Source organism: Zea mays, chromosome 8, assembly GCF_902167145.1.
Source record: "Zea mays cultivar B73 chromosome 8, Zm-B73-REFERENCE-NAM-5.0, whole genome shotgun sequence".
Taxonomy (NCBI): Eukaryota; Viridiplantae; Streptophyta; class Magnoliopsida; order Poales; family Poaceae; genus Zea; species Zea mays.
In genome coordinates, this window is record NC_050103.1 from 149,388,136 (window position 1) to 149,413,816 (window position 25,681).

General features: G+C 44.6%; 1 protein-coding gene across 1 annotated transcript; it reads left to right on the forward strand.

Annotated features, from left to right (window-relative positions):
* Positions 1–17,869: 17,869 nt before the first annotated feature.
* Positions 17,870–25,085, forward strand: LOC100217161 (putative cytochrome P450 superfamily protein). Its single transcript, NM_001143526.1, has 5 exons — positions 17,870–18,269; positions 18,384–18,604; positions 23,742–23,989; positions 24,126–24,513; positions 24,580–25,085. The coding sequence occupies exons 1-5, from the start codon at positions 17,975–17,977 to the stop codon at positions 25,003–25,005; spliced, it is 1,578 nt and encodes a 525-aa protein (NP_001136998.1). The 5' UTR covers positions 17,870–17,974; the 3' UTR covers positions 25,006–25,085.
* Positions 25,086–25,681: the final 596 nt, after the last annotated feature.

Genomic DNA, 25,681 nt, shown 5'->3' on the forward strand with positions numbered 1-25,681 from the left:
TTCGCCCAACCCGTGCGCGCGCTCGCCCCAGCGTCCGGTCAAGTCCACCGCGCGCCCTCGCCCTCGCCGTGCCTATAAAGCAGCCCAAGGCCTCGGCCGTACATCCCCACGTGCTCTCAGGCCATGCCTAAGCCGAAGTTCACCGGACTTCGCCTCGAGCACGCCCCGCCACCGCCTGCCACCGCTGCCCAAGCCTCGACCACCGCGGCCAGCCCACTCCAGTCGCTTCCAAGTTGCGTCGGCCTCTCGGTTAGCTTCGCTAGTGACCCGTGAAGCTTTTCAAGCGCTCAGACCCGACAGAACCTCACCGGAGACCCAAGATCATCCTCGCCAGACTTCGGTCGCCTGTGGCCGCGCGTAGACTGAGCAATCCGGTGAGCCATTCTCCGATTTCTTGCACACACATATTCATTGATCTCTGGTGAAGCTCCCTGACCCATTTAATTGACCTATCGTGCCCTAGTTAGGCCGGACTCCTCGCCGCCGCCGAGCTCCCCCGCCTGCGCATGTGGACCGACCTCCTCCGACCACCATCGCCGGCGATCCACACCTCGACGTGATCGCCAGAGACTCCTGGACCTCACCCTACCCGTCACCGGAGCAACCCCGCCGCTGGTAAGCCCCTCCGCCCTATTCTTCCGCCGCAGTCACTGTTCCATTAGGGGAAGGATCGCGGGTTCGATTTCGGGAAACCCTAGGGGGTTTTCTGCAGAGCCGTAGACTCATGTGAATAGTGCACCGAGGACCTGTCTGTAATTCATTTAAAATCTTTCGCCAGGGACCCCAGTGCAAAACCGTTTTTCCTTTATCCATTTCTAATTAATCTTTTTAAAATTCAGCAGAGAACTTAGAAATTTCATATCTTGAGCAATATTCCACCAAATTTAGTCAAACCAATTTTGCTGGATTCAAAATAGTATGGACTATCAATTAAAAATACTGAACCTTATGCTTTCTGTTTTAAAATTTAGAGTTTGGAATTAATTAAGGAAACTGACCAAACCTTATTAAACTAAAGAAAATTAGTTATGCTTATGTGCTGAACTTAAGAAAATTTGTAGAAGTGTAAACCCCACTTAGGCACTGTTTAAAAATAGTGAGCACCCCAGTATTAAAGATTTAGACAAGGTTACTTATTAAAAGCCATTTTTGCCCAAAACTTAGGAAAATAAGAAAGGCACTGGAAAATAATGAAAAGTGGATGCAATTATTTTTCCTAGTCTACTTAAATAACAGAGAACCTAGAAAAAAATAAAGGGATCCCCAGTCCAGAACGAATTCTAGGAGAAATGTTTTATTAAGCACTAATCAATCTAGAAAAACAATTATTAGAATTATGAAAACAATTTCAAAATTGTTAAGAAAAATCCAGTGGACATGCAACCACTAGAACCCCACTACAAAAATGATAAACATCCGAGTCCATCATTTTAAGTAGGGTAAACAAATAGAACTTGATATTAAGCTATATTTCAATTAAATCATAAGCAAGCCAAAAAGTGTGCAACAGTGAGCAAAAATATTTTTACCATATTAGTAATGAAGTAGACCACCAGAGAAAAATGCAAAACCCAATTAAAAGCTACAAATAATACCCATTGCCAATACTTCATGAAAAAGACTATTTAGTTGAAGAAATTCCTACCACCTTTCCCTTAAGCAAAATTTTTCCAAACTTTAGAATGATTGCTCTTGCACAAAGAAGAAGATAGGAAAAAATTAGAGATCTGTTGTTTGATATTTTTTCAAATATAGTGGTAGTAGAAAGCACCCTTTGACTAGAAACTTTAGAAAATCATAGTAAAATAACTAATGGGTATTAGTGGCTAACAATTTGTACAAGATCATGATATAACATCTAGATGCCAGCAAAAATAATTCTTGGAAATTAACCCTCTGTTAAAAGGTAGCTGTAGTTCAAACAACCCCTCTGCCCTAATATTTGCAAATTTTATACAGAGAGAACCACTCACTTTTTAAACCCCAAATTTTGAGACAGATTTATACACCAGTAAAAAGCCACTGTAATTTTTTCAGAATTTTTGGAAATTTATTAAGCTATCTTATAGTTCAAACCCCCCTTAAAAGCATAAAAGAAATAAAAGGGAAAAAGGGGGGAATAATAAATCTCACTCTAATGATTCAGCTAAGAAACCTTAAAAAACTCTCACTAAGACATTAAAGGAAAATCAGTAAGGCACCAAAATAAACTTACCAATCAGATTAACCAAGCTTGACCCTAATTAGCTAAGTATACCACAAGAATCTTCAGTAGTAAGATTGAGCTCTACCTTATTAATTTAATCATTCACCATCAAAGTTTAATTGCTAAATTGCATATCATACCATTCATGTACCTTACTCATTGCATTCATTAGATTGCAATCTCGCTGACAGAGAGTACGTGCTCATCCACGAGTAAGACCAGGAGCAAGCTCCCGAGACTGCCATCGAGGATCTCCCCGCAGCCCCAGCTATTGAAGGCAAGCCTCGGTTTATGCATAACCGTTTATATATGCTACTTTACTACACTTAATGTTTTAGTCTTGTAATGTGCACTTAAGTGTAGGAGTTGCTTGAAACCTTTAGTTGCATGAACTCAGGATTCCTTTTTGAGATGGATACTAGAATGCTAGGTCGAGTAGCTGCTATGCTGATCAGGATCTCGGTAGAAGTCGAGTGATTTTTCGAGCACTCGCGCGAGGTCAGGAATTGATTGTATTCATCTTGATAACGAGATCTATGTTGGTTCATGGACTTGGATCCAGGGAGGATGCCTTGTCCATGAGACAGGAAAAGGAATTAAGGATTAATGTGTGGATACCTGAGTCAAGCGTTTGAACATACTAAACGCATGTTGGGAAATATGGTAACCGGTAAACCTAGTACTTGAGTGAAGCCGGGCGTGGACTTTTCCCCTCACTTGTCCTGAGACTGGGTCTCCCATGCTAGCTATGGTGGGTACAAGTGCGGTCACTGCACGACGGCAGCCGGGTCAGTGGAGCATTGTATGCCAAGGCGGTGAGCCCTGGCCGCGAACGGGGAATCGATGGGGACGGTTGACGTGTGTGGGGACGGAGTGCCCTAACATGTCGTGTGTTTAGGTTTACCTTGCAAGGATAAAAACTCGATTCGTATCGTCTGCTTCTCGCAGCTAATGAGACTGCTTGACCCCTTGTACTACATTGAGTAAGAAGTGAAATGAGGTTTACATGAGATAACTTGTTGTTTGTACTAAATGCTTGTTACCATGTATGCTTAGAAGGAGCAAACTTAGCTAAGATAATGATGCTAGAAATTGAAAAGCTAAATTTTGATTTTAGACTCAGCTAGTGCTTTTGGCAAACCAAACCCCTCAGCCAAACAGCTGCATGTCTAGAGGTAGAGGAGTAGACTCCTCACACCGGGTAAGTCTAGCTGAGCTGAGTATTAGTATACTCAGCCTTGCTTGTGGCATAATTTTTGCAGGTACGCTTCAGGATATGGTCGATGGTGTGACTTGGCCTACCACCCTGCCACCGGGTTGGACGGTCGAGTGGGATGCTGCTCCGGCAGGAGAGGAGCAAGAGGAGTAGTGGGCTAGGCCTTGCCCGATTTCTCGTTTTCGACGTTATCGATTATCCGCTGTATTTTATTTTGTGAACTTATATCAGCTACTTGAAAAACTCTGATTTATGTAGTAACTCCAATACTTTAATTTGAGGTTTTTCCTGTTTTATTGTATTTCTTCTGTGACTCACCTTCGAGTGAGTTTGTGGTATTTGATCCTGGTTAAGTGCCTTTATCAGACTAGATCTGAGGGACTGACGGGTTATTCCGATTTAAGTGTGTTGCTGCCCCCGAGGTGTGACTTAGGCACTTAAGCTGAAATAATTCGGGTGGTTCTGCCACAGCTGGTATCAGAGCAAATACGACCACAGAGAAGCACAATAAACCATGAATACCAATTTTTAAAAATCTAAAACTTGCTTAGAAACTAGTATGACTCGTCAGGACTAGACCGCTAGACCTAGGACGAAAGGCCGTGGGAGTAGAGGGAAAATAGGTGGCTAAGTAAGTAGGCCCTGTGGGTCAGTCCTTAGCTTTTTAAAGGATGCCCTAGGAGCACCCTTTATTTCGGAGAGGAGACGTTATTTTCAGCATGCATGCATTATAAAACTAAAAGGGATTAGACACTAAAGAAGTAAAAATTTGAGCTAACCCGCTTCCTTTTTAACCACCCAGGCTCTTTTATTTTCTTCCTTCCATCATAATCTTTACCTCTAATACCTAGGGCTGACAATGGGCTATAAATTTTGCACTATAAGATTTAAGGATCGAAGCGGGCTAGGATCGGGCTCTATTACTAGTCATTTTTGAGCTATAATTTATTTAGGGCCTTGACATTTTGTGAAGAACTATTTGGATCACAATCCATTACCACCCCTACTAATACCCTTCCGCAGATGACTTCACCCACCCTCGCCAGTTGAGGAGACACTCGTTTCAGCTCTGACTTCCTTTCTCACGATGGCTTTCCTTCCATCTTGTGGGAAGTGCTTAACTCCGCCGGTTACCCTACGCCCCCTTTGTACACGGTGCAGCTGTACGAGGAGCATCGGGTACCACGTTGTTGGGTCTGGCTGACTTTGGAGGCTCATCCCCTTCAGCCGGGTTGGCGTTCTCTTGACTCCGAGACGATTGGATTCAGGACGGACGACACCACTGAAGCAGCAACCATGAAGACTCTGACAGCTTTCTGTGGTTACCATCCCCTGAAGATGGTGATGCACCCCTTGGGACTCTTCCCTGCTGAGACGAAGGATGACCCCATGTGTGAGCCATGTGAAGGATGTGTGGGCAATGTATCCTGACTTGGTTGGGAGGGTCACTGTTCAGTGCATGAGTGCGTTGTACCGCCTTCAGGCCCTGCAGAGCGACACTATGGCACATCTTGCTAACATCGCTCAGACCACCAAGCTCACCCTCGACAGCCGAGAAGACTTTGTGGTTGACTTGTCCTCCGAGTTGGTGGAGAAGGACTTGCAGGTGGAAAGGCTGAGCCAGCGCATCACCACCTTGGAGCAGCAGGTGGAGATCCGAGAAAACACTATTGATGTCTTGGAAAACCAGCTCCATGATGTGCAGCGGGAACTCGAAGAAGCTAATGACCACCTGGACATGCATCACTTGGAGATGGACGCCAATGAGGCCGGAAGCGAGGGAGAAGAGGCTCCTGAGGAGTTAGGATCAGCCCATGGTGCCAATGTGACTACCTCCGCGGTGCCCCCTTCACCCGCATCCAGTGTCGCTTCCACTACTCAGGGTTGACCAGTCGTTTTGACGCTTTAGGCGGATAGAAACCTACGCAAGATTAGTTATGATAGATTTTGGACTAGGCTTACGAGTACTTTCCCCTAAATGATGTAACCCTCATGAACTTTTGAGATCTGCGGGATGTTTTGTAACCATGTTATCTTCATTCGAACCTAATATTATGATTATGGCAATTTTCTTTCCATATGAGATCATAGCATGTCGTTCGAAATTGTGAGTTGAGATAACAATGGCGACAATCTCTGTTTTCAGATGGCAACTAGGCAGCGTCACGGGCAAAACGAGCAAGTTCCCCCGCCACCTCCTCCAGCTCCCACAGTGCAGGAGCTGATGGCCCAGCAGAATGAGATTCTGCGACAGCTTTTGCAGCGTCAGCCCCACCCTCAGCAGCATGGTGGAGGCCAGCCACAGCGACCTCCGGCAGTGGCAACCTACCAGGAGTTCCTGAGCACGCAGCTGCCCTTGTTCACCAAGGCAGAGGATCCATTGGATGTCGACGTGTGGCTACGTGTCGTGGAATCCTAGTTTCCCCTCCTCACGGGAGACTGCCCTGATGATACCAAGACTCGCTTCGCCGCACAGCAGCTTCGAGGCCCTGCTCGGACTTGGTGGCACCACTTCCGTGCTATGCTACCTGATGATCGTGAAGTGTCTTGGGAGGAATTCAAGATTGCTTTTAGAGGACACCATATCCCAGTAGGAATTCTTGATCGCAAGTTGAATGAATTTCTGGCACTCAATCAAGGAACCCGCACGGTATTGCAGTATGCTCAGGCCTTCAATGACCTGTGCCAGTACGCAGGTTATCATGTTGATTCCGATGAGAAGAAGAGAGACCGCTTCCGCAGGGTCTCAATACCAAGTTGCGTGAGCGTCTCAACACTGTCCGGGCTGATAGCTTCAATGAGTTGGTCAACCTGGCCATCTCCCAGGAGGATTGTATTGTAGCTCACCGGGCAGAGAATAAGAGAAAGGCACCAATGGCAGCACCATCCGCTCAGGCCCAGAGGTTCAGGATTGTTTCTCACAACCAGAGCAGGGGATTTCAGCAGCAGGCGGGCAGATGGGTGATTAGGCCACCTCAGCAGCAGCAGCCGGCACCCACTCGTTTTCTAGCTCCCGCTCCAAGGAATAATCAGCCTCCGCAGCAGCAACAGTTCCGCCAGGGTAATGAGAACAAGTGCTTCAATTGTGGCAATGTGGGCCACTATGCCAAGAATTGCCCAAGAAATCACCAGGGGCAGATGCCAGCACCAAATCAAGACAAGGGACGAAAGCAGAAGGTGCAAGTCAGGCAAGGGAAGCTCAACTTCACTACTCTGGAGGAGTTACCTGAGGGAGCCCCCATCATGACTGGTATCTTTTCAATTTTTAATCAACCTGCTTTAATTCTATTTGATTCTGGTGCATCTCATAGTTTCATTAGCCAGAAGTTCAGTGCTAAATGTCAATTGCCTTTCTATCATACAAAAGGGTCATTCATGATAGCCACACCTGGGGGTAAAATTGCAACCAATCAATTAATCTGAAGTGTTCCTATCTCAATGGGAAGTAGAATCTTCAAAACCACGCTCCTAATTTTGGGATTAGAGGGTATGGACATCATTCTCGGAGCCGACTGGATGACTCATCATCGAGTAGTGTTGGATGTAGCTGCGAGAGCTCTGGAGATTCGTTCCCCTACCTCCGAAGACCTGGTGTTATATCTACCCGGCCAAGATTCTACTCAATCAGGTGCTTTTGCCATGATGGAGTCACCTGTGAAGAAGATTCCAGTGGTCTGTGAGTATGCAGATGTTTTTCCTGATGAATTACCAGGAATACCACCAGACCGGGATATCGAATTCGCCATCGAGTTGCAACCGGGAATGGCACCTATTTCCAAGAGGCCTTATCGGATGCCACCCGCTGAGTTGGTAGAATTGAAGAAGCAATTACAAGAACTGTTGGACAAAGGTTTTATACGCCCAAGTACTTCGCCTTGGGATGTCCAGCCCTATTTGTAAAGAAGAAGGATGAAAGCTTGAGGTTGTGTATAGATTACCGCCCCCTTAATGCGGTGACTATCAAGAACAAGTATCCTTTGCCTTGTATTGATGTTCTTTTCGACCAGTTAGTTGGGGCCAAAGTGTTTTCCAAGATAGACCTTTGCTCCGGCTATCATCAGATCAAGATACGAGCAAGTGATATTTCGAGGACCACCTTCTCAACCAGATATGGACTGTATGAATTCTTGGTGATGTCATTTGGGCTGACCAATGCACCAGCATATTACATGTACCTGATGAATTCTGTTTTCATGCCTGAACTGGACAAATTTGTAGTGGTTTTCATCGATGATATCTTGGTGTACTCAAAGAACGAAGAAGAGCATGTCGGGCATTTGCATGTAGTGCTTCAACGTCTGCGAGAGCACCGTCTTTATGCCAAATTATCAAAATGTGATTTTTGGCTGAAGGAAATCAAATTCTTGGGTCACACTATCTCTCAGGCAGGTATAGTTGTTGATCCTGATAAGGTGCAAGAGGTGATGAACTGGAAGCCACCAACGACTGTCTGTCAGATTCAAAGTTTTATGGGATTAGGTGGTTATTACCGAAGATTCATTCCGGATTTCTCTCGAATTGTGAAGCCCATAACTGAATTGTTGAAGAAAGAAGCCAAGTTTGTTTGGAGTCAGAAGTGCGAAGATGCTTTCCATGCATTGAGGCAACATCTGACCACCACGCCAGTGTTAGCGCAACCCGACAACAGCAAGCCATTTGATGTGTATTGTGATGCCTCTGGCACTGGACTGGGTTGTGTCTTGATGCAAGACAACCGAGTCATTACTTATGCATCAAGAGCACTCAGGCCTCATGAGCAAAATTATCCCACCCATGACTTGGAGTTAGCAGCCGTGGTTCATGCATTGAAAATGTGGAGACACTATTTGATGGGAACCCACTGCAACATCTTCACTGATCATAAGAGCCTTAAGTATATCTTTACTCAGGCTGATCTCAACATGAGGCAGAGAAGATGGCTAGAGCTGATCAAGGACTATGACCTGGAGGTACATTATCATCCAGGAAAAGCCAATGTGGTAGCAGATGCCTTGAGTCAGAAATTGCAATGCAACTGTGTTATGATGGATTCTCGAATTAGCACCTTGTGTGATGAGTTGAGCAAATTGAAAATTGAAGTGATTCCTTTTGGTACTTTGTCTCACATTTCCATTGAGCCAACTTTGCAAGACCAGATCATCATGGCCCAGCTCAGTGACAAGGGAGTGCAAATTATTAAGGAGAACCTCCATCAGAAGACCGAGAAGTATAAATGTTTCTGCCAAGATGGAAAGGGTATATTGTGGTTTGAAAGCGGATTGGTGGTTCCTAAAAATAAGGATCTCAAGAAGAAAATCTTGGATGAGGCCCATCTCTCCAAATTCTCCATGCATCTAGAGAGCACCAAAATGTACCATGATCTGAAGCCCTTGTATTGGTGGACCAGAATGAAGAGGGAGATAGCCCAATATGTATCAGAATGTGACACATGTCAGAGGATAAAAGCAAGCCACTTGAAATCAGCTGGAACCTTGCAACACCTATCTATACCTTCGTGGAAATGGGATGACATCATCATGGATTTCATTGTGGGTCTGCCCAACACCTCTCGTCATCATGATTCGATTTGGGTTATTGTGGACCGACTAACGAAAGTGGCACATTTTCTCCCAGTGCACACCACTGATAAGGCTCAAAAGTATGCAGAGTTGTACATTTACCGAATCGTGTGTTTGCACGGATTGCCCCGGACCATTGTCTCTGACCGAGGAGCCCCATTTGTTGCCAGATTTTGGGAACAACTGCAAGAGTCTTTGGGAACCAAGCTAATCAGAAGTTCAGCTTACCACCCACAGACTGATGGTCAGACTGAGAGGGTGAACCAAATTCTTGAAGATATGCTGAGAGCTTGTGCGATCGATTGTGGCAAGAACTGGGATAAGCACCTCTCCTTGGCAGAGTTTGCTTATAACAACAGTTATCAATCTAGCCTAAAGATGGCACCCTTCGAAGCTCTATATGGAAGAAGGTGTCGAACACCCCTCAATTGGTCTCAGCCTGGAGAAAGAGAAGTTTTCGGACCTGACTTAGTGACTGAAGCCGAAAGGAAGGTCAAACTAATCAGGAAGAATCTAAAAGCTTCTCAGGCCAGGCAGAAGAGTTACCATGATAAGAGAAGGAAACCTCTCCAGTTCGAGGTGGGAGACTTCGTATATTTGAAGGTATCACCCACCAGGAGATTGCAGAGATTCGGGATCAAAGGCAAGTTAGCCCCTCGTTACATTGGACCTTATGGGATCATAGAAGCATGTGGACCCGTGGCATACAAATTGAAGTTACCTCCAAAAATGTCTACTATCCACAATGTATTCCATGTATCCCAACTGAAGAAGTGTGTTTGATTACCGACTGAGATCATAGTAGAACCAGAATTGGAGATAGAGCCAGATCTATCGTACCAAGAGTACCCTTCCAAGGTTCTGGATTGCAAAGAAAGATCAACTCGGGCTAAATCGATCAAGATGTATAAGGTCCAATGGAGTAATCACTCAGAGGAAGAGGCTACTTGGGAGACTGAGGAATTCTTGCGTTCCAACTTCCCCGATTGCCTACCTAAGGAAATTGGTACGTAATCATGCCCAACCCCTCCTCATGCCCTTTGAATCTAAATTTCAGAAAAATGATCTTAATATAAAGAGAGTTAATTATAAGACAAGAAATAAAAGGACTTCCTTCTGAAGTTGCAAAGAGAATGACATTCGAAGAGCAGTTGTCGTAATAAATAAGGCACCCACTTCAAGTAAGTCTCACCCTTCGCTTCACCCCGGGAGGACTCCGACCCGAATCTCGAGACGAGATTCCTTTAAGGGGGGAAGGCTGTGACACCCCATTGTCACTTAGGGTTTTTCTCAGTGCTAACTCAAGAATCATCATTTCATGTAAGCAAAATTGAGCAAGAAGCATCGAATCAACTTAAGAATAAAAGATCCACTAAGTTGCATCTAAAGAATCATGTCCAAAACAAATGAGGTTTTCAAAACAGGGAAAAAATATTGAAACCTTAATTCCAACCCTAAATAAGCCATTTAAGTAGAAATGAAGAAAAGGGATGAAAGACCATGAAAAACATGAAATCATGGCTCAGACCAATTATAAAAATTGAAATACACTAAATAAGCTACAACAAAGATTATAAAAGTTTGGCCAAAATAGTTTGTTAAAAATTCCAAACAAGCCATTCAAGTGGAGATTTAATGGGGAAATCTGAAATTCAGATTTCTGAATTTTCAGCCCTTGAACCAAAACCGAGCGCGTTCACCTTGATCCTTAGCTCTAATCCTAAAGCTCCCATTAACAAAAACGTGTCTAACTAACCCCTCTATCACATATCTGAAGATGGCATCAGGACATGAGCCCTAGACACGACAAAACTGAAGATTTGCCTCGGGCTCGGGCTGGGAGACAAACCAGACTTCAGAGCTCCAAATCTTTGAAACCAGTAGGCCAAATCCTATGACCCCTGCACAAGATCGGTAGCTTATAGGGAGGAGAAGAGGTTTTGTGCACAGACCAAGGCAAGAGCAGGCTCGGATGAATGACCACACGCGTCAGAACTCGGGCAGAATGAACGCGCACACGTGTTCGACCCTGGTCGGCACGCCGGCATTCACCCAACCTGCGCGCGTGCTCGCCCCAGCGTCCGGTCAAGTCCGCCGCGCGCCCTCGCCCTCGCTGTGCCTATAAAGCAGCCAAGGCCTCGGTCGTACCTCCACGCACGCTCTCAGGCCTTGCCTAAGCCGAAGTTCACCGGACTTCGCCTCGAGCACGCCGCGCCACTGCCCGCCACCACTGCCAAGCCTCGACCACCGCGGCCAGCCTGCTCCAGTCACGTCCAAGTTGCGCCAGCCTCTCGGTTAGCTTCGCCAGTGACCCGTGAAGCTTTCCAAGCGCTCGGACCCGACAGAACCTCACCGGAGACCCAAGATCATCCTCGCCGGACTTCGGTCGCCCGCGGCCGCGCGTAGATCGAGCAATCCGGTGAGCCATTCTTCGATTCCTTGCACACACATCTTCCTTAATCTTTGGTGAAGCCCCCTGACCCATTTAATTGACCTATCATGCCCTGGTTAGGCCGGACTCCTCGCCGCCGACGAGCTCCCCCGCCTGCGCACGTGGACTGACCTCCTCCGACCACCATCGTCGGCGATCCGCACCTCGACGTGATCGCCAGAGACTCCCGGATCTCACCCAACCCCTCACCGGAGCAACCCCGCCGCCGGTAAGCCCCTCCGCCCTATTCTTCCGCCACGGTCACTGTCCCATTAGGGGAAGGATCGTGGGTTCGATTTAGGGAAACCCTAGGGGGTTTTCTGCAGAGCCATAGACTCATGTGAATAGTGCACCGAGGACCTGTCTGTAATTCATTTAAAATCTTTCGCCAGGGACCCCAGTGCAAAACCGTTTTTCCTTTATCCATTTCTAATTAATCTTTTTAAAATTCAGCAGAGAACTTAGAAAATTCATATCTTGAGCAATATTCCACCAAATTTAGTGAAACCAATTTTGCTGGATTCAAAATATTATGGACTATCAATTAAAAATATTGAACCCTATGCTTTTTGTTTTAAACTTTAGAGTTTGGAATTAATTAAGGAAATTGACCAAACCTTATTAAACTAAAGAAAATTAGTTATGCTTCTGTGCGGAACTTAAGAAAATTTGTAGAAGTGTAAACCCCACTTAGGCACTGTTTAAAAATAGTGAGCACCCCAGTATTAAAGATTTAGGTAAGATTACTTATTAAAAGCCATTTTTGCTCAAAACTTAGGAAAATAAGAAAGGCACTGGAAAATAATGAACATTGAATGCAATTATTTTTCCTAGTCTACTTAAGTAACAGAAAACCTAGGAAAAATAAAGGGAACCCCAGTCCAGAACGAATTCTAGGAGAAATGTTTTATTAAGCACTAATCAAACTAGAAAAACAATTATTAGAATTATGAAAACAATTTCAAAATTGTTAAGAAAAATCCAGTGGACTTGCAACCACTAGAACCCCACTACAAAAATGATAAACACCCCAGTCCATCATTTTAAGTAGGGTAAACAAATAGAACTTGATATTAAACCATATTTCAATTAAATCATAAGCAAGCAAAAAAGTGTGCAACAGTGAGCAAATAAATTTTTACCAGATTGGTAATGAAGTAGACCACCAGAGAAAAATGCAAAACCCAATTAAAAGCTACAAATAATACCCATTGCCAATACTTCATGAAAAAGACCATTTAGTTCAAGAAATTCCTACCACCTTTCCCTTAAGAAAAAAGTTACCAAACTTCAGAATGATTGCTCTTGCACAAAGAAGAAGATAGGAAAAATTAGAGATCTGTTGTTTGATATTTTTTTTCAAATATAGTGGTAGTAGAAAACACCCCTTTGACTAGAAACTTTATAAAATCATAGTAAAATAACTATTGCGTATTAGTGGCTAAAAAATTTGTACAAAGTCATGATATAACATCTAGATGCCAGCAAAAATAAGTCTTGGAAAATAACCCTATGTTAAAAGGTAGTTGTAGTTCAAACACCCCCTCTGCCCTAATATTTGCTAATTTTATACAGAGAGAACCACTCACTTTTTAAACCCCAAATTTTGAGACAGAGACTTATACACCAGTAAGAAGCCATTGTAATTTTTGCAGAATTTTTGGAAATTTATTAAGCTATCTTGTAGTTCAAACCCCCCTTAAAAGCATAAAAGAAATAAAAGGGAAAAAGGGGGGAATAATAAATCTCACTCTAATGATTCAGCTAAGAAACCTTAAAAAACTCTCACTAAGACATTAAAGGAAAATCAGTAAGGCACCAAAATAAACTTACCAATCAGCTTAACCAAGCTTGACCCTAATTTGCTAAGTATACCACAAGAATCTTTAGTAGCAAGATTGAGCTCTACCTTATTAATTTAATCATTCACCATCAAAGTTAATTGCTAAATTGCATATAATACCATGCATGTACCTTACTCATTGCATTCATTAGATTGCAATCTCGCTGACAGAGAGTATGTGCTCATCCCCGAGCAAGGAGCTGTCCACGAGGAAGACCAGGAGCAAGCTCCCGAGACTACCATCGAGGATCTCCCCGCAGCCCCAGCTATTAAAGGCAAGCCCCGGTTTATGCATAACCATTTATATATGCTACTTTACTACACTTAATGTTTGTAGGCTTGTAATGTGCACTTAAGTTTAGGAGTTGCTTGAAACCTTTAGTTGCATGAACTCAGGATTCCTTTTTGAGATGGATACTAGAATGCTAGGTCGAGTAGCTGCTATGCTAATTAGGATCTCGGTAGAAGTCGAGTGATTTTTCTAGCACTCGCGCAAGGTCAGGAATTGATTGTATTCATCTTGATAACGGGATCTATGATGGTTCATGGACTTGGATCTAGGGAGGATGCCTTGTTCATGAGACAAGAAAAATAATTAAGGATTAATGTGTGGATACCATAGTCAAGCGTTTGAACGTACTAAACACATGTCGGAAAATATGGTAACCGGTAAACCTAGTACCTGAGTGAAGCCGGGTGCAGACTTTTCCCCTCACTTGTCTTGAGACTGGGTCTCCCATGCTAGCTATGGTGGGTACAAGTGCGGTCACTACACGGCGGCAGCCGGGGTCAGTGGAGCATTGTATGCCAAGGCGGTGAGCCCTGGCCGCGAACGGGGAATCGATGGGGACGATTGACGTGTGTGGGGACGGAGTGCCCTGACATGTCGTGTGTTTAGGTTTACCTTGCAAGGATAAAAACTCGATTCGAATCGTCTGCTTCTCGCAGCTAATGAGACTGCTTGACCCCTTATACTACATTGAGTAAGAAGTGAAATGAGGTTTACATGAGATAACTTGTTGTTTGTACTAAATGCTTGTTACCATGTATGCTTAGAAGGAGCAAACTTAGCTAAGATAATGATGCTAGAAATTGAAAAGCTAAAATTTGATTTTAGACTCAGCTAGTGCTTTTGACAAACCAAACCCCTCAGCCAAACAGCTGCATGTCTAGAGGTAGAGGAGTAGACTCCTCACACCGGGTAAGTCTAGCTGAGTATTAGTATACTCAGCCTTGCTTGTGGCATAATTTTTGCAGGTACGCTTCAGGATATGGTTGATGGTGTGACTTGGCCTACCACCCTGCCACCGGGTTGGACGGTCGAGTGGGATGCTGCTCCGGCAGGAGAGGAGCAAGAGGAGTAGTGGGTTAGGCCTTGCTCGATTCCTCGTTTTCGACGTTATCGATTATCCGCTGCATTTTATTTTGTGAACTTATATCAGCTACTTGAAAAACTCCGATTTATGTAATAACTCCAGTACTTTATTTTGAGGTTTTTCCTGTTTTATTGTATTTCTTCTGTGACTCACCTTCGAGTGAGTTTGTGGTATTTGATCCTGGTTAAGTGCCTTTATCAGACTAGATCTGAGGGACTGACGGGTTGTTCCGATTTAAGTGTGTTGCTGCTCCCGAGGCGTGACTTAGGCACTTAAGCTGGAATAATTCGGGCGGTTCTGCCACTGGAACCGAGGGACAATAAGATTTGTGTTCGGTGGGGGATGCTAACGCAGACTCACTCTGAATGGTGAATCACTAGGACTCAACAATGGATCTAAGACTCTAGGGTTATACTGGTTCGGGTTTGCACCCTACTCCAGTGTAGTGCTGATTATTGTATTGCTTTGAGCGTGTTAAAACAATTGTGCTTTTGTGGGAAGAAAGAGGCCCCCTACCCTTTTATATCTCAAGGGTAGAACCTTACAATTGGACTTGTATTGTACTGGAGAGAGAAAGAGAGAGGGAGGGAGGGACAAAGATATGCTTCCCGAGTTAGCGTGGTGGGTCCTTCGTAGGGTCGTGCGTAGCCATACTCCCAGCATGGTGTCGTGCTTTCCCGCTGCTCTGGCTCTTGTAGCGAGTCCATCGCTGATGTCTTCGTAATGGGTTCCACGAATCAGTATCAAAGTGCAGTCATACGGGGTGTGGCTTCTCCTATTGTCATGGGCCCCTTATCACCTGCTAGCATGCATAGGAGCACACTCGGTATGGCGCATTGTCCCGTCCTTCCGATGTACGGGTCACTGTAGAGACCATGGTGCCCATTCGGTGTGTTGTGCAATACAGATGTGACTTGATGGTGATGTGTCCCATCATAGCTTACGTGGATCAGTAGCGCTGGACTTAGATCTCTGCCTCACCGAGTTGCTCAATGGAAAATTGATCGATCGAAGCTAATTGGCGGAGAGTTGGTCGTTAGAGTTGGTCTTCGGAGAGTTGGTCATCATCAGAGAGTTGGTCATCACCGGGAGAGTTGGTCATCATCCAAAAATTGGTCATCATTGGAGAGTTTGTGATCAGGTCCGTCTTGCAGAGTTAGTCGGTGGAGTTGGTCATCAGAGAGTTGTTCATATTCCGAGAGTTGGTCATCATCGGAGAGTTGGACATATCAAAGCCAGGATGAGGTTCTAGGAGTCTTTTAGGCAAAACAATCCAGATTCCAGTGGTGATGTGCAACTAATTGATAAGGAGCTATTTAACTGTGCATATGATTATGTTTAATTTCGAGATCTCTATGCCAATACCCTATTTTAGTCCCTATTCCAAACCTTTAGAGCTAATTGTTATAATAAGTTAGTAGTTGGTTTTAACTAAGTTGGATCAACTCTATTTGAGAACTTTATCTAACAATTAGTTGATGCATTGATTGACTAATTCTAAAACTCTCAGCAAGTTATAACAGCTAACTATTAGTTTTAGGGCTTATTTTGGAGAAGGGATTGAGAGGGTTGAATATTAAGGGATTCTAGCCCCCCTATACCAAACAAGTCTTTATAGGTTTGAATAGGATCTATAAGCATTATATTTTGTTGTTTGTTTGATCATGTACTTTTGCAAGATGTGACCATGGTGCGTATGAGGTGCTATGCCTTTACCCTCTCGTGTTGTTTATTAACTGTCAAAATCGGACAGTCAGACACACAAACAGACAGAGCTTGGAGGCGTCACGTACCCACCAGATGCCATGTTTGTTTTGCCCATCCATTGGGACCCTTCTCGGATTGACGCGACTAGTTCAACCCGATGAGGTTCGTGGAGGGCATTTTTCAAGCGTGCAACATCTGCGGGCGCATTCATCCTCTTCAGGCTTAGGATACTTTCGTAATGACCTTAACAAAGATCACTCAACGTTGTGTGACTTTTCTTAAGCTTCCTCGACTAAATCCAAGTGCTTACTTCTTCACCTTAGCTCTGTTACCTCGATCCACAAGCCATATGTTTGATATTCTCTTTTGCTTAGTCCCTTGAAGTTCTTTTCCTTGCTATCTTCACTCCATCAAGCTTTTCTTAGTTCACACCATCTTGAGATTACATTGAATATTCTTCTTCTTAAGATATGATCGATGTCAAGATTTATTTCTTCCTTCTAACACATCCTTTTGTCCATGAGCAAACCTTCTATGCATGAGACTTCTCCAATTCATCCTCGACTTAAGTCTCATCTTGTAAGTGTTAATCTTGTTTGCTTTCTCTATTGCTGTGTTATTCCATACAGTGCTATAGAACCGTGTCTCCTAAAGGCATGTACAACCTAGAGACAATAGAGCGGTTTTCTAAATACAAGAGACAGTTAAGAGACGGCATACAACCCTAAACCTTTAGATCATAAATGGAGTTAAGAAATAATAAGTATAGAAAGTCATGAAGAGACGAGCTTTTCGCGAAGAGCTCGTTTCTTGATTTTTTTTTTCACTTAACCCATTATACACCTCTCAAGAAACATCTGAATTAATGGAGTTGTAGATGCCCTAACATGGAAGCAAATTATTGATGTACTATGTAAACAATAACTGTTAATTTAAGATATGTTTAAATGGAAAAAAGGAATACTAGCGTCTTTGTTTGGCGCCATGTAATCTGTCTCAAGAAGTGATTAGAAATTTGGTTATTACGTGATGGAGGACTACCATCAAATCAATTATAAAATGTATATTTTCGTAATAATTGTAGTGTGATACAAATGCTGAATTATATTCACCATAAACCTATAATTAAAGTTAAACTAGTTTAATTTTTACAAATTGTGTATAATTGCATTTACTTTACGGACGGGGTACGTACGCGTCGTTGGTTCGCTCGAAGGTAGGCAGGTAGCTATCGTTGCGGACAAAGATAAAACTGCGCATGACATGTGCTGTGACTGTGACTGTGACTGTGACTGTGACTGTGAGGCTACTGCGCATGACATGTGCTGTGACTGTGACTGTGACTGTGAGGCTGTGACTGTGAGTTGCATGTCACCATACTCATGTGCCACGCCACACAGCTCGCGGGCAATTCACTACATGCCAAATCTGGAGGCAAGAGAACCGGGAGAGGGCGTGTTGGGTTGCTCGTCGTGATCCCGGACGGCAATACCTGCCCTTGCCTACTTGCCACTGCTTGCGTACACTGATGTCCTTATTCAATCCCCTCTAGAAAGTAGAAACATTGCTTAATTGGCTTGGCTATTGCTGTTAGCTCCACACAAAAGAGAGAACCGGCGGCGAGCTAGGAGCTAGCCATGGACGGACACGGCGCGGTCTCGCCGTGGAGCGTGCTAGGCGGGGCGGCGGCTGTGCTGTTCCTGTGGTTGGCGTCGCAGGTGCTGGAGTGGGCCTGGTGGGCGCCCCGGCGCGTGAACCGTGCGCTGAGGGCGCAGGGCCTGAGGGGCACCCGGTACCGCCTCCTCTGCGGCGACCTCATCGAGGAGCAGCGTCTCCGCGCGGCGGCCCTGGCAAGGCCCGTCCCCGTGGATCGGCCACACGACTTCCTCCCTCGCGTCGCGCCTTTCCTTCACCGCGTCCTCCAAGAGCACGGTAGGTACGACGAGCCTGCCTGGATGTATACAAACCAAGAAGAGCACGGTACTGAGACTTTTGCTCCCGGGTGTGTGCCTCTCTGTTTCGTCAATTTCCGCCATGAAAATGCAGGCAAGCTCTCGTTTACATGGTTTGGGCCGACCCCAAGAGTTCTAATCACCGATCCCGAGCTTGCCCGGGAAGTGCTGTCGAATAAGTGTGGCGACTTCGTGAAGTCGCTGCTCTCTCCCCTGTCAACGCTGCTGGTTGCTGGGCTCGTCGTCCTTGACGGTGAAAAGTGGGTCAAACATCGAAGGATTCTGAATCCGGCATTCCACGCGGAGAAGCTGAAGGTACTTTATTATACTACTGTTTAGACAAGTATATTAGCCTCGATTCAAGTTAATTATGTGATGCGTAACATAATTGCATTCAGTTTTCGGATGCAAAGTCAAATGCGAGTCATGAATATTGTTCATTTCCCATTTCTTACCACTTGTGTCCTTTCTCAGTTCCAAAATAAGAGTTGTGTTAATTAAAATTATTTTAAGTTCAATTAAATTTATAGAAAGGACACAGGTATTATTTATAAGATCATATAAGTGTCACGAGATCAGTATGAAATGTATTTTCACAACCTCCAAGCACTGGTTTCATATATGAGAATACTAGAAATTGAGAGAGTAGATATTTTATTTTATAGATCATGTGTCTGCGTCATTGGACGCCTGCACCTGCCCATCCGGCCTCTCCGTATGCGTTGACCATGCGGCAGCTGCTGTTTAGTTACCTGCTTACACGACGCCAAGACTGCACCTACAGCTGCAGCTCAAGCCAAAAACATCTCTCCTGATTGCATGCGTAGATATGTAAGGAACGTTTCGTTTCCAGCGGACTAGGCTCGCATGAGCCAGGCCACACTTACACACCGAACCAATCAGACGGTATGTGTGAATTAAGGTGCTGGGATAGCCAACAATGATGGGCAATGAATGTTACAATGGCCTATAAGGTTTGTTAGAATTTGATTTTGATTACTATTTTGAAATTTAGAAATATTAGGTGTAGGCATTGGACTTTATGGACTGATTATATAAAGTATATATCACAAACATCTTACATAGGCAAATAATATTGTACTATTTCTATTTAATCTAACACCCCCTAGTCACGGTGAGAGCATCGTAGACGGTGAGACTAGAGATGGAGTTCACAAGCTAAAGTCCTTCAGAGTCATAATTGGTTATGTGTCTCGTATGTTGTGGCCGGAGAAAAGGCTGACTATCCTCACGCAAGGCAGTAGCCCTTTGTCCGATGTCAAGATATCCAAGCGTGAGGGTGGAGGAGTCGTGGTCGAGCATGCCATGTTGGAGATAGCCATGGTCAATATAGCAGTCGAGATATTCGCACATGAAGCCACGTGCACAAAGAAGCACCATTGTGATTATGAAGACATGTTGAGGCAGTTGTCATGGAAGGGGCGATGCTAAGGTCAACATAATCAGGGTTGTCGATGGCATAGACAGAAGGCGACGATGCAATTGAGATAGATGGGGTGGGGATGCCAAAGTTTGCTTGAACCAAGATGTGGACTAAGTTTGCTAGACCCAACAACATGTCAAGGATGAAACGACATGTTAGTGTTGCTAATACTAGGTGTACAAGATAGAGGGACCCAACCATCATGTGAGATACTAGCAAAGAACGAAGTTCTTAATGATGGTTATGGTACATAAACGATAGAGTAGAATGTGTCGACACGGCCCATGGTTATTGGAGTAGACGAAGAAGGTGGAGAAGAAACAACAGCGTTTAAGATGTGGTTGTGCTGGATGATGAAGAAGCTATGTGGAGGTGGAAATGTCTAACTCGAAGGTGAGAAGTCTACACATAAATATCTGCCCAACGACACGACACACGAGTTTAGAAGCAAGGTATGATGACGACAGTAGTGCTTGATGTCAACAATATAGATCTCTAATAGTTTGATAATGACCTTATGTAGATGGATAGCGCAATAAAGATTGTGCAACACAATCATCAATGCATAGAGCACAACAATGTCAATACAACGTCAAAGTGGATACATATGTGGCGGTGTTTGCGATCTGACAAGGTGGCACAACAATAGCCATGTTGCTTGGATAATATGCACATAATACTTGGTGATGTACATCAAAAGGCGACGAGAAGATCACACATAGATAGTTGTACGGGCTAAGTATGCATGAGGTGGAGTGACAACGAAAGGAGTTTGTAGAGGCATCCTGATCATTGATGGGGATGATGAACCGACAATGCAGATGTATAGACAGGGTAACCGATAAGTAACATGGGAAGGCGATCCCTCGGCATCACATATCCGACCTGGTCGCACAATCAAAGACATAGATTTTGGTTTAGTTGATGCTGAAGTAGGTATGCTCGAGGTCTATGGGTGGTGGGTGACTCAATCCTAACCAATGATCTAGCAAACCAAAGGAAGATACAAGCAACAACAGACTATAACCAGTTATAGTGAAGGTCAATGGGATAGCCTAACGAGAGGTGTCCTTTGGTGTTGCACGCGAATCCATGCATAAATTAGATGAATATCAATGGTGCAGGAGGAAGAGGTGGTGCATAGATGACGTGTGTCGAAAATGGGATAGATTAGTGGCAAAGGAGGAATGTATATGGACATGGTTGGGGTGTGACCTAGTCCAACTGCGACGACATCGGCGTAGGGATAATTCACAGCCAGGCCCAGCTGCCACCACGATAACACGAGGATGAGGCACAATTCAACAGTGGAGATGTGGACAAATGCTACTAGAGGATAGGAGGTAGGCGCTTTTGCTAGGACCCATGCTAGAGCAATGGTGAGGGCAATAGATTAAAAGGATGCAATGCCTAAACAGTGGTGCTGCTCCCTGTAGAGATTGATCTCACCCTAAAGGAACAAGTTGTGGAAGCTACAATGGCAAGGGTTAGAAACTAGGCCTACACTCATGATAGCATGTAGGAGAACATAATTGGTGGAATATTGGTTATATTGCATTGGACCTCATGTGCTCATTATATAGTGTACATAGGATTAATGTATCACACGAGAAGACAATATGGTACTATTCCTGTTTACCCTGGCACTAGGTAGGTAAAACATGAAATATAAAAGTCAATTTCAAGGTAATAGCTCTTATCCACTGGATGGTTGGATATGAGGCAACGAATGGCAGCAATGTTGGTGGCCTTAGAGTGGCAGGGGCGGTTACCCTTTTAAATTTCTAGGAGTAAGTTATTAAAAACCGTTGGAGAAATGTGTCATCTCATAATGACATTAGGGTATTGTAGGTACCCGAGAGAGAGAGAGAGAGAGAGAGAGAGTTGAACAATAAAGCAAGGGGTGTAGGTTGGAGGAACATTGATCCTAGGTGTTGTCTAGTTACCGTCGTGCAAGAGATTGATGATGCATATTAGCCTATGTCATCTTTATATATGGTGGATTGATGATAACAGAAGTAAAGAACATTACAAGCTCAAATATCAATTGAGCCACATGACCACAAAGCATTCCCTTTAGTTTTTTGTTTTGGTGAAAGTTCTAGACTAACTGGTTCCTAGATCACATTTTTTTATTTCCTACATCAAAAGTGAATGATTGATTCATGTCAAATCTACTAAATTCAACTCATCTCTACGTACTATGCTACTCTACCCTTAGTTTTATAGCTCAAGGGAGGAGAGAGTGATATATGCCTGCTAGATATTGGACCTTGCCTAGTAGAGGCTCAACTACTCCTATCTTATCCCAAACGTGGAGTCGTACGTGATGGTTGAGCCATTGTGTTGAGCTTGTCATGTGGTAGTGGTTGATATATGTCGTCATTGTGGCAGTTACTAAAGCCCACACTATCTAGCACCGCATAGTTGGTAAATGGTACAAGTTCTTGTACTTTTTAATGCTTGTTGGTGTATGTTTAGACGTGGCAATATGGATAGTGGCACGAACTATATAGTGTATCAGGTATGCTTGTTGCCCATTGTTGTGGCTACAGGCATGGTGACACGCATTACATAGTGACTATTAGTAAGCGTGATATCCGACATGGTTATGTACATCTACTTGATCGCAATACCATCCATCACATTTAATATGATTGACTAAAGCCTTATATTGATTACCCAGTACTAGGTGGTGATTCTATGTAGGGGCATACATGGTACCAAGGATGTCCTACCCTTGGGGCTTCTACTTTTAGGGTTGTTTTGCACTAGGGACATTTCGAAGCATGCCCAAGGGTCTAGTTATAGATAGGTCTTTTGTGGGTGGGTGGGTGGGGGGGATAACCTTGGGCAAGCAGAAAGGTTTGTTGTTGAACTATAGGGACAGGGTGACATGCATTGCATAGTGGTCTCTGATGGCCATACTACACCTCCTTGACCTCAATATTGTCCATCACAACTGATATGATAGATGAAATTGCTTATCATGTCTGCCTAGTATCAAGTGATCGTACTATGTAGAAGCATACATGGTACAAGGGCCATACCATCTGGGGTTGTCCTGCTCTAGGAGGCATAACCACCAGGCGTCGTCCTGCCTTGAGGGCGTATACTTTCGAGGCTGCTTTGCCCCAGAGATATTTTGAAGGATGCCTGAGAAGTCTACTTATAGACATATCTTGTTGTGAGGGGTCTAGATTTGAACGAGCATGTAGGTTAGCTCCTGACATGTAGGGATCCGAGTGACTTGAAGAGCCTTGTACTCTGAGAGGGCTCTAGGATCTAGTTTTCCGATGTAGAGGGTACCGAAGGCGGAAGAGCTCCGGAGACCGAGAGGGCCCTTGGCCCTAGTCCCTCGGTGTGGGGTCCTTTGATTGAGTTGGAGCCAAGCATGGCCCTCAAGACAGGACATGTGGCTACCATGAGTCAGATGTTCTTAATTTTTTGTGTGTTGATGGATTCTTCGAAAGGTGTATTGTTAGTATTTCGCGGTATAGCGTCTCTCGGACGCTCAGACAATGGGCCTGTTTAGTTCAGTTTTTTTTTCTGAGGAGCTTTTCTGAGAATTTGATGGTGGGAAGAATTTGGCTATGGAGAGAATCTGATTATCATATAGATTACATGTAGAGGAAGATAAAAGAGTCCATAGAGTTTAAGATGTAAAAAATGATGGTTTCCTTCTATCGCAACAACTCGGCCGATTCTATATTAATGTTGATTTTGGATGGTTTTGACTAAAGTGATACTCGTAGAAGCGGACTAAAAAGCTGGGCGTATGACAGTCTGCAACAGCTTCTGGTGGCCAGAAGCTGAAAAAAGCTGAAACAAAAGGAGTCAATATGCAACATATAAGCTCTTTTTTTCTACTTCAAAGATTTGTTAATTTGCCGAGTCTTCTTTTTAGATATAACCGTTGGATATATTCTTAGCTCGTAAAAGCAGGACAATACAAGATAACGCTGAAACAAGCTTGAATGCTAACCCTTCACTTGGAAATGGCTGTAGGGAATGCTGCCGGCGTTCTTAGCATGTTGCAACGAACTGGTTGACAGATGGGAGAAACAGATCTCTGCTTCCGCTGAACCAACTGAGCTGGATGTCTGGCCAGAGTTCCAAAACTTATCGGGAGATGTGATTTCAAGAGCTGCGTTCGGTGTTAGCTATGAAGAAGGCAGAAGAATTTTCCTACTTCAGGCGGAGCAAGCTGAACGCCTTGTTCAATCTTTCAAGACAAATTACATCCCTGGCTTCTCGTACGGTTCCAGCCCTCCTACAATTTATCTGCTGTCCAATTCTGTACCATTGTTTTATAAAGTTTCTTGTTTCACAAAAGAAAACCATGTCTATTCTTAAGTTAGCTCATGGTTTTTACTACATACTGCTCTTCAGTCTCCTGCCAACAGAAAACAACAGAAGGATGAATGAAATCGACAGGGAGGTGAAGACGATCCTGAGGGGCATAATAGAGAAGAGACAGAAGGCAGCCAAGAACGGTGAAGCAACCAAGGACGACGACCTGCTGGGCTTGCTACTGGAGTCGAACATGAATTACAGCGACTCGGACGGCAAATCCAGCAAGGGGATTACGGTGGAGGAGGTGATCGGCGAGTGCAAGGTGTTCTACTTCGCAGGGATGGAGACCACCGCCGTGCTGCTCACTTGGACAGTGGCCGTGCTAAGCATGCACCCGGAGTGGCAGGACCGTGCCAGGGAGGAGGTCCTGCAGGTCTTTGGTGAAAACAAGCCGGACTTCAATGGTGTGGCACGCCTAAAAGTGGTAAGTCGACCTCGCCGCACAATCGCTTGATAGCATGATTGATAGCCATTCTGGGTAACATAACAGGTCACCATGGTGCTCTACGAGGTGCTGCGCCTGTACCCTCCGGTGGCGGCCATCAACCGCCGGACACGCCAGCCGACAAAGCTCGGAGGCGTCACGTACCCGGCGGGGGTCATGCTTACGACGCCCGTCATGTTCATCCACCGGGACCCTGCCCTGTGGGGGTCCGACGCCGACGAGTTCAACCCGGGGAGGTTCGCCGACGGCGTGTCCAAGGCGTGCAGGGACCCCGGCGCCTTCGCCCCCTTCAGCTGGGGCCCGCGCGTCTGCATCGGCCAGAACTTCGCTCTCCTGGAGGCCAAGCTGGCCGTCAGCATGATCCTGCAGCGCTTCGCGTTCGAGGTGTCGCCGGCGTACGTCCACGCGCCCTACACCGTGCTGACGCTGCACCCGCAGCACGGCGCTCCGGTCAGGCTGCGCAGGCTATGAATACACGATCGGTGCTTCCGTTAAGCAATCTCTCTCCAATACCCGAAGACTCTGTTTATTCATTTCAAAGTTACGACTACAAAACATAATGCAAAATCTCAAACCTATATATACCAGAGCATGTAAAAGCTAGCAAAAGCTATATTGTGATAACGAACCAACAATATATTACTCCTATATATAACAACAAGTCAAATCTTGCTTTCAAACACAATAACTTTAAGAATTATATTATATATAAAGAAAGTCAAGGATCAAACGACTGAACTTGAGCATATAAATATAGAGCAAATGTTTGTTGATCTGTTCATCGCAAGTCTTTTACCCAACGTGTTCAGACAACATGTAGCCAACATATGTTTAATGGAATATTTATGATTATGCATTAAGGGGTCATCAATGGAACCATCTCTCTCAAGAGTAAGTTCTCTAACTTTGAAATATAAAGGTGTGTTATAGTTAGAGTTAAGTAGGGCTTGACTAGCCTTGGTCTTGGTGCACTAGTCTATTAAGGAGTGGGAATTATAAGTTAAAATTAAGGAGATGTGAAATTAATTTCAAGCATAAGCAAGTAAGTATTAGACTAAGGAGGAGAATATTGGTTGATCTCATCCGACTCAGTCTAAGGACCGAGTCGGACACCTCCTGCATCCTGATCAGGAGCACAACAACATTA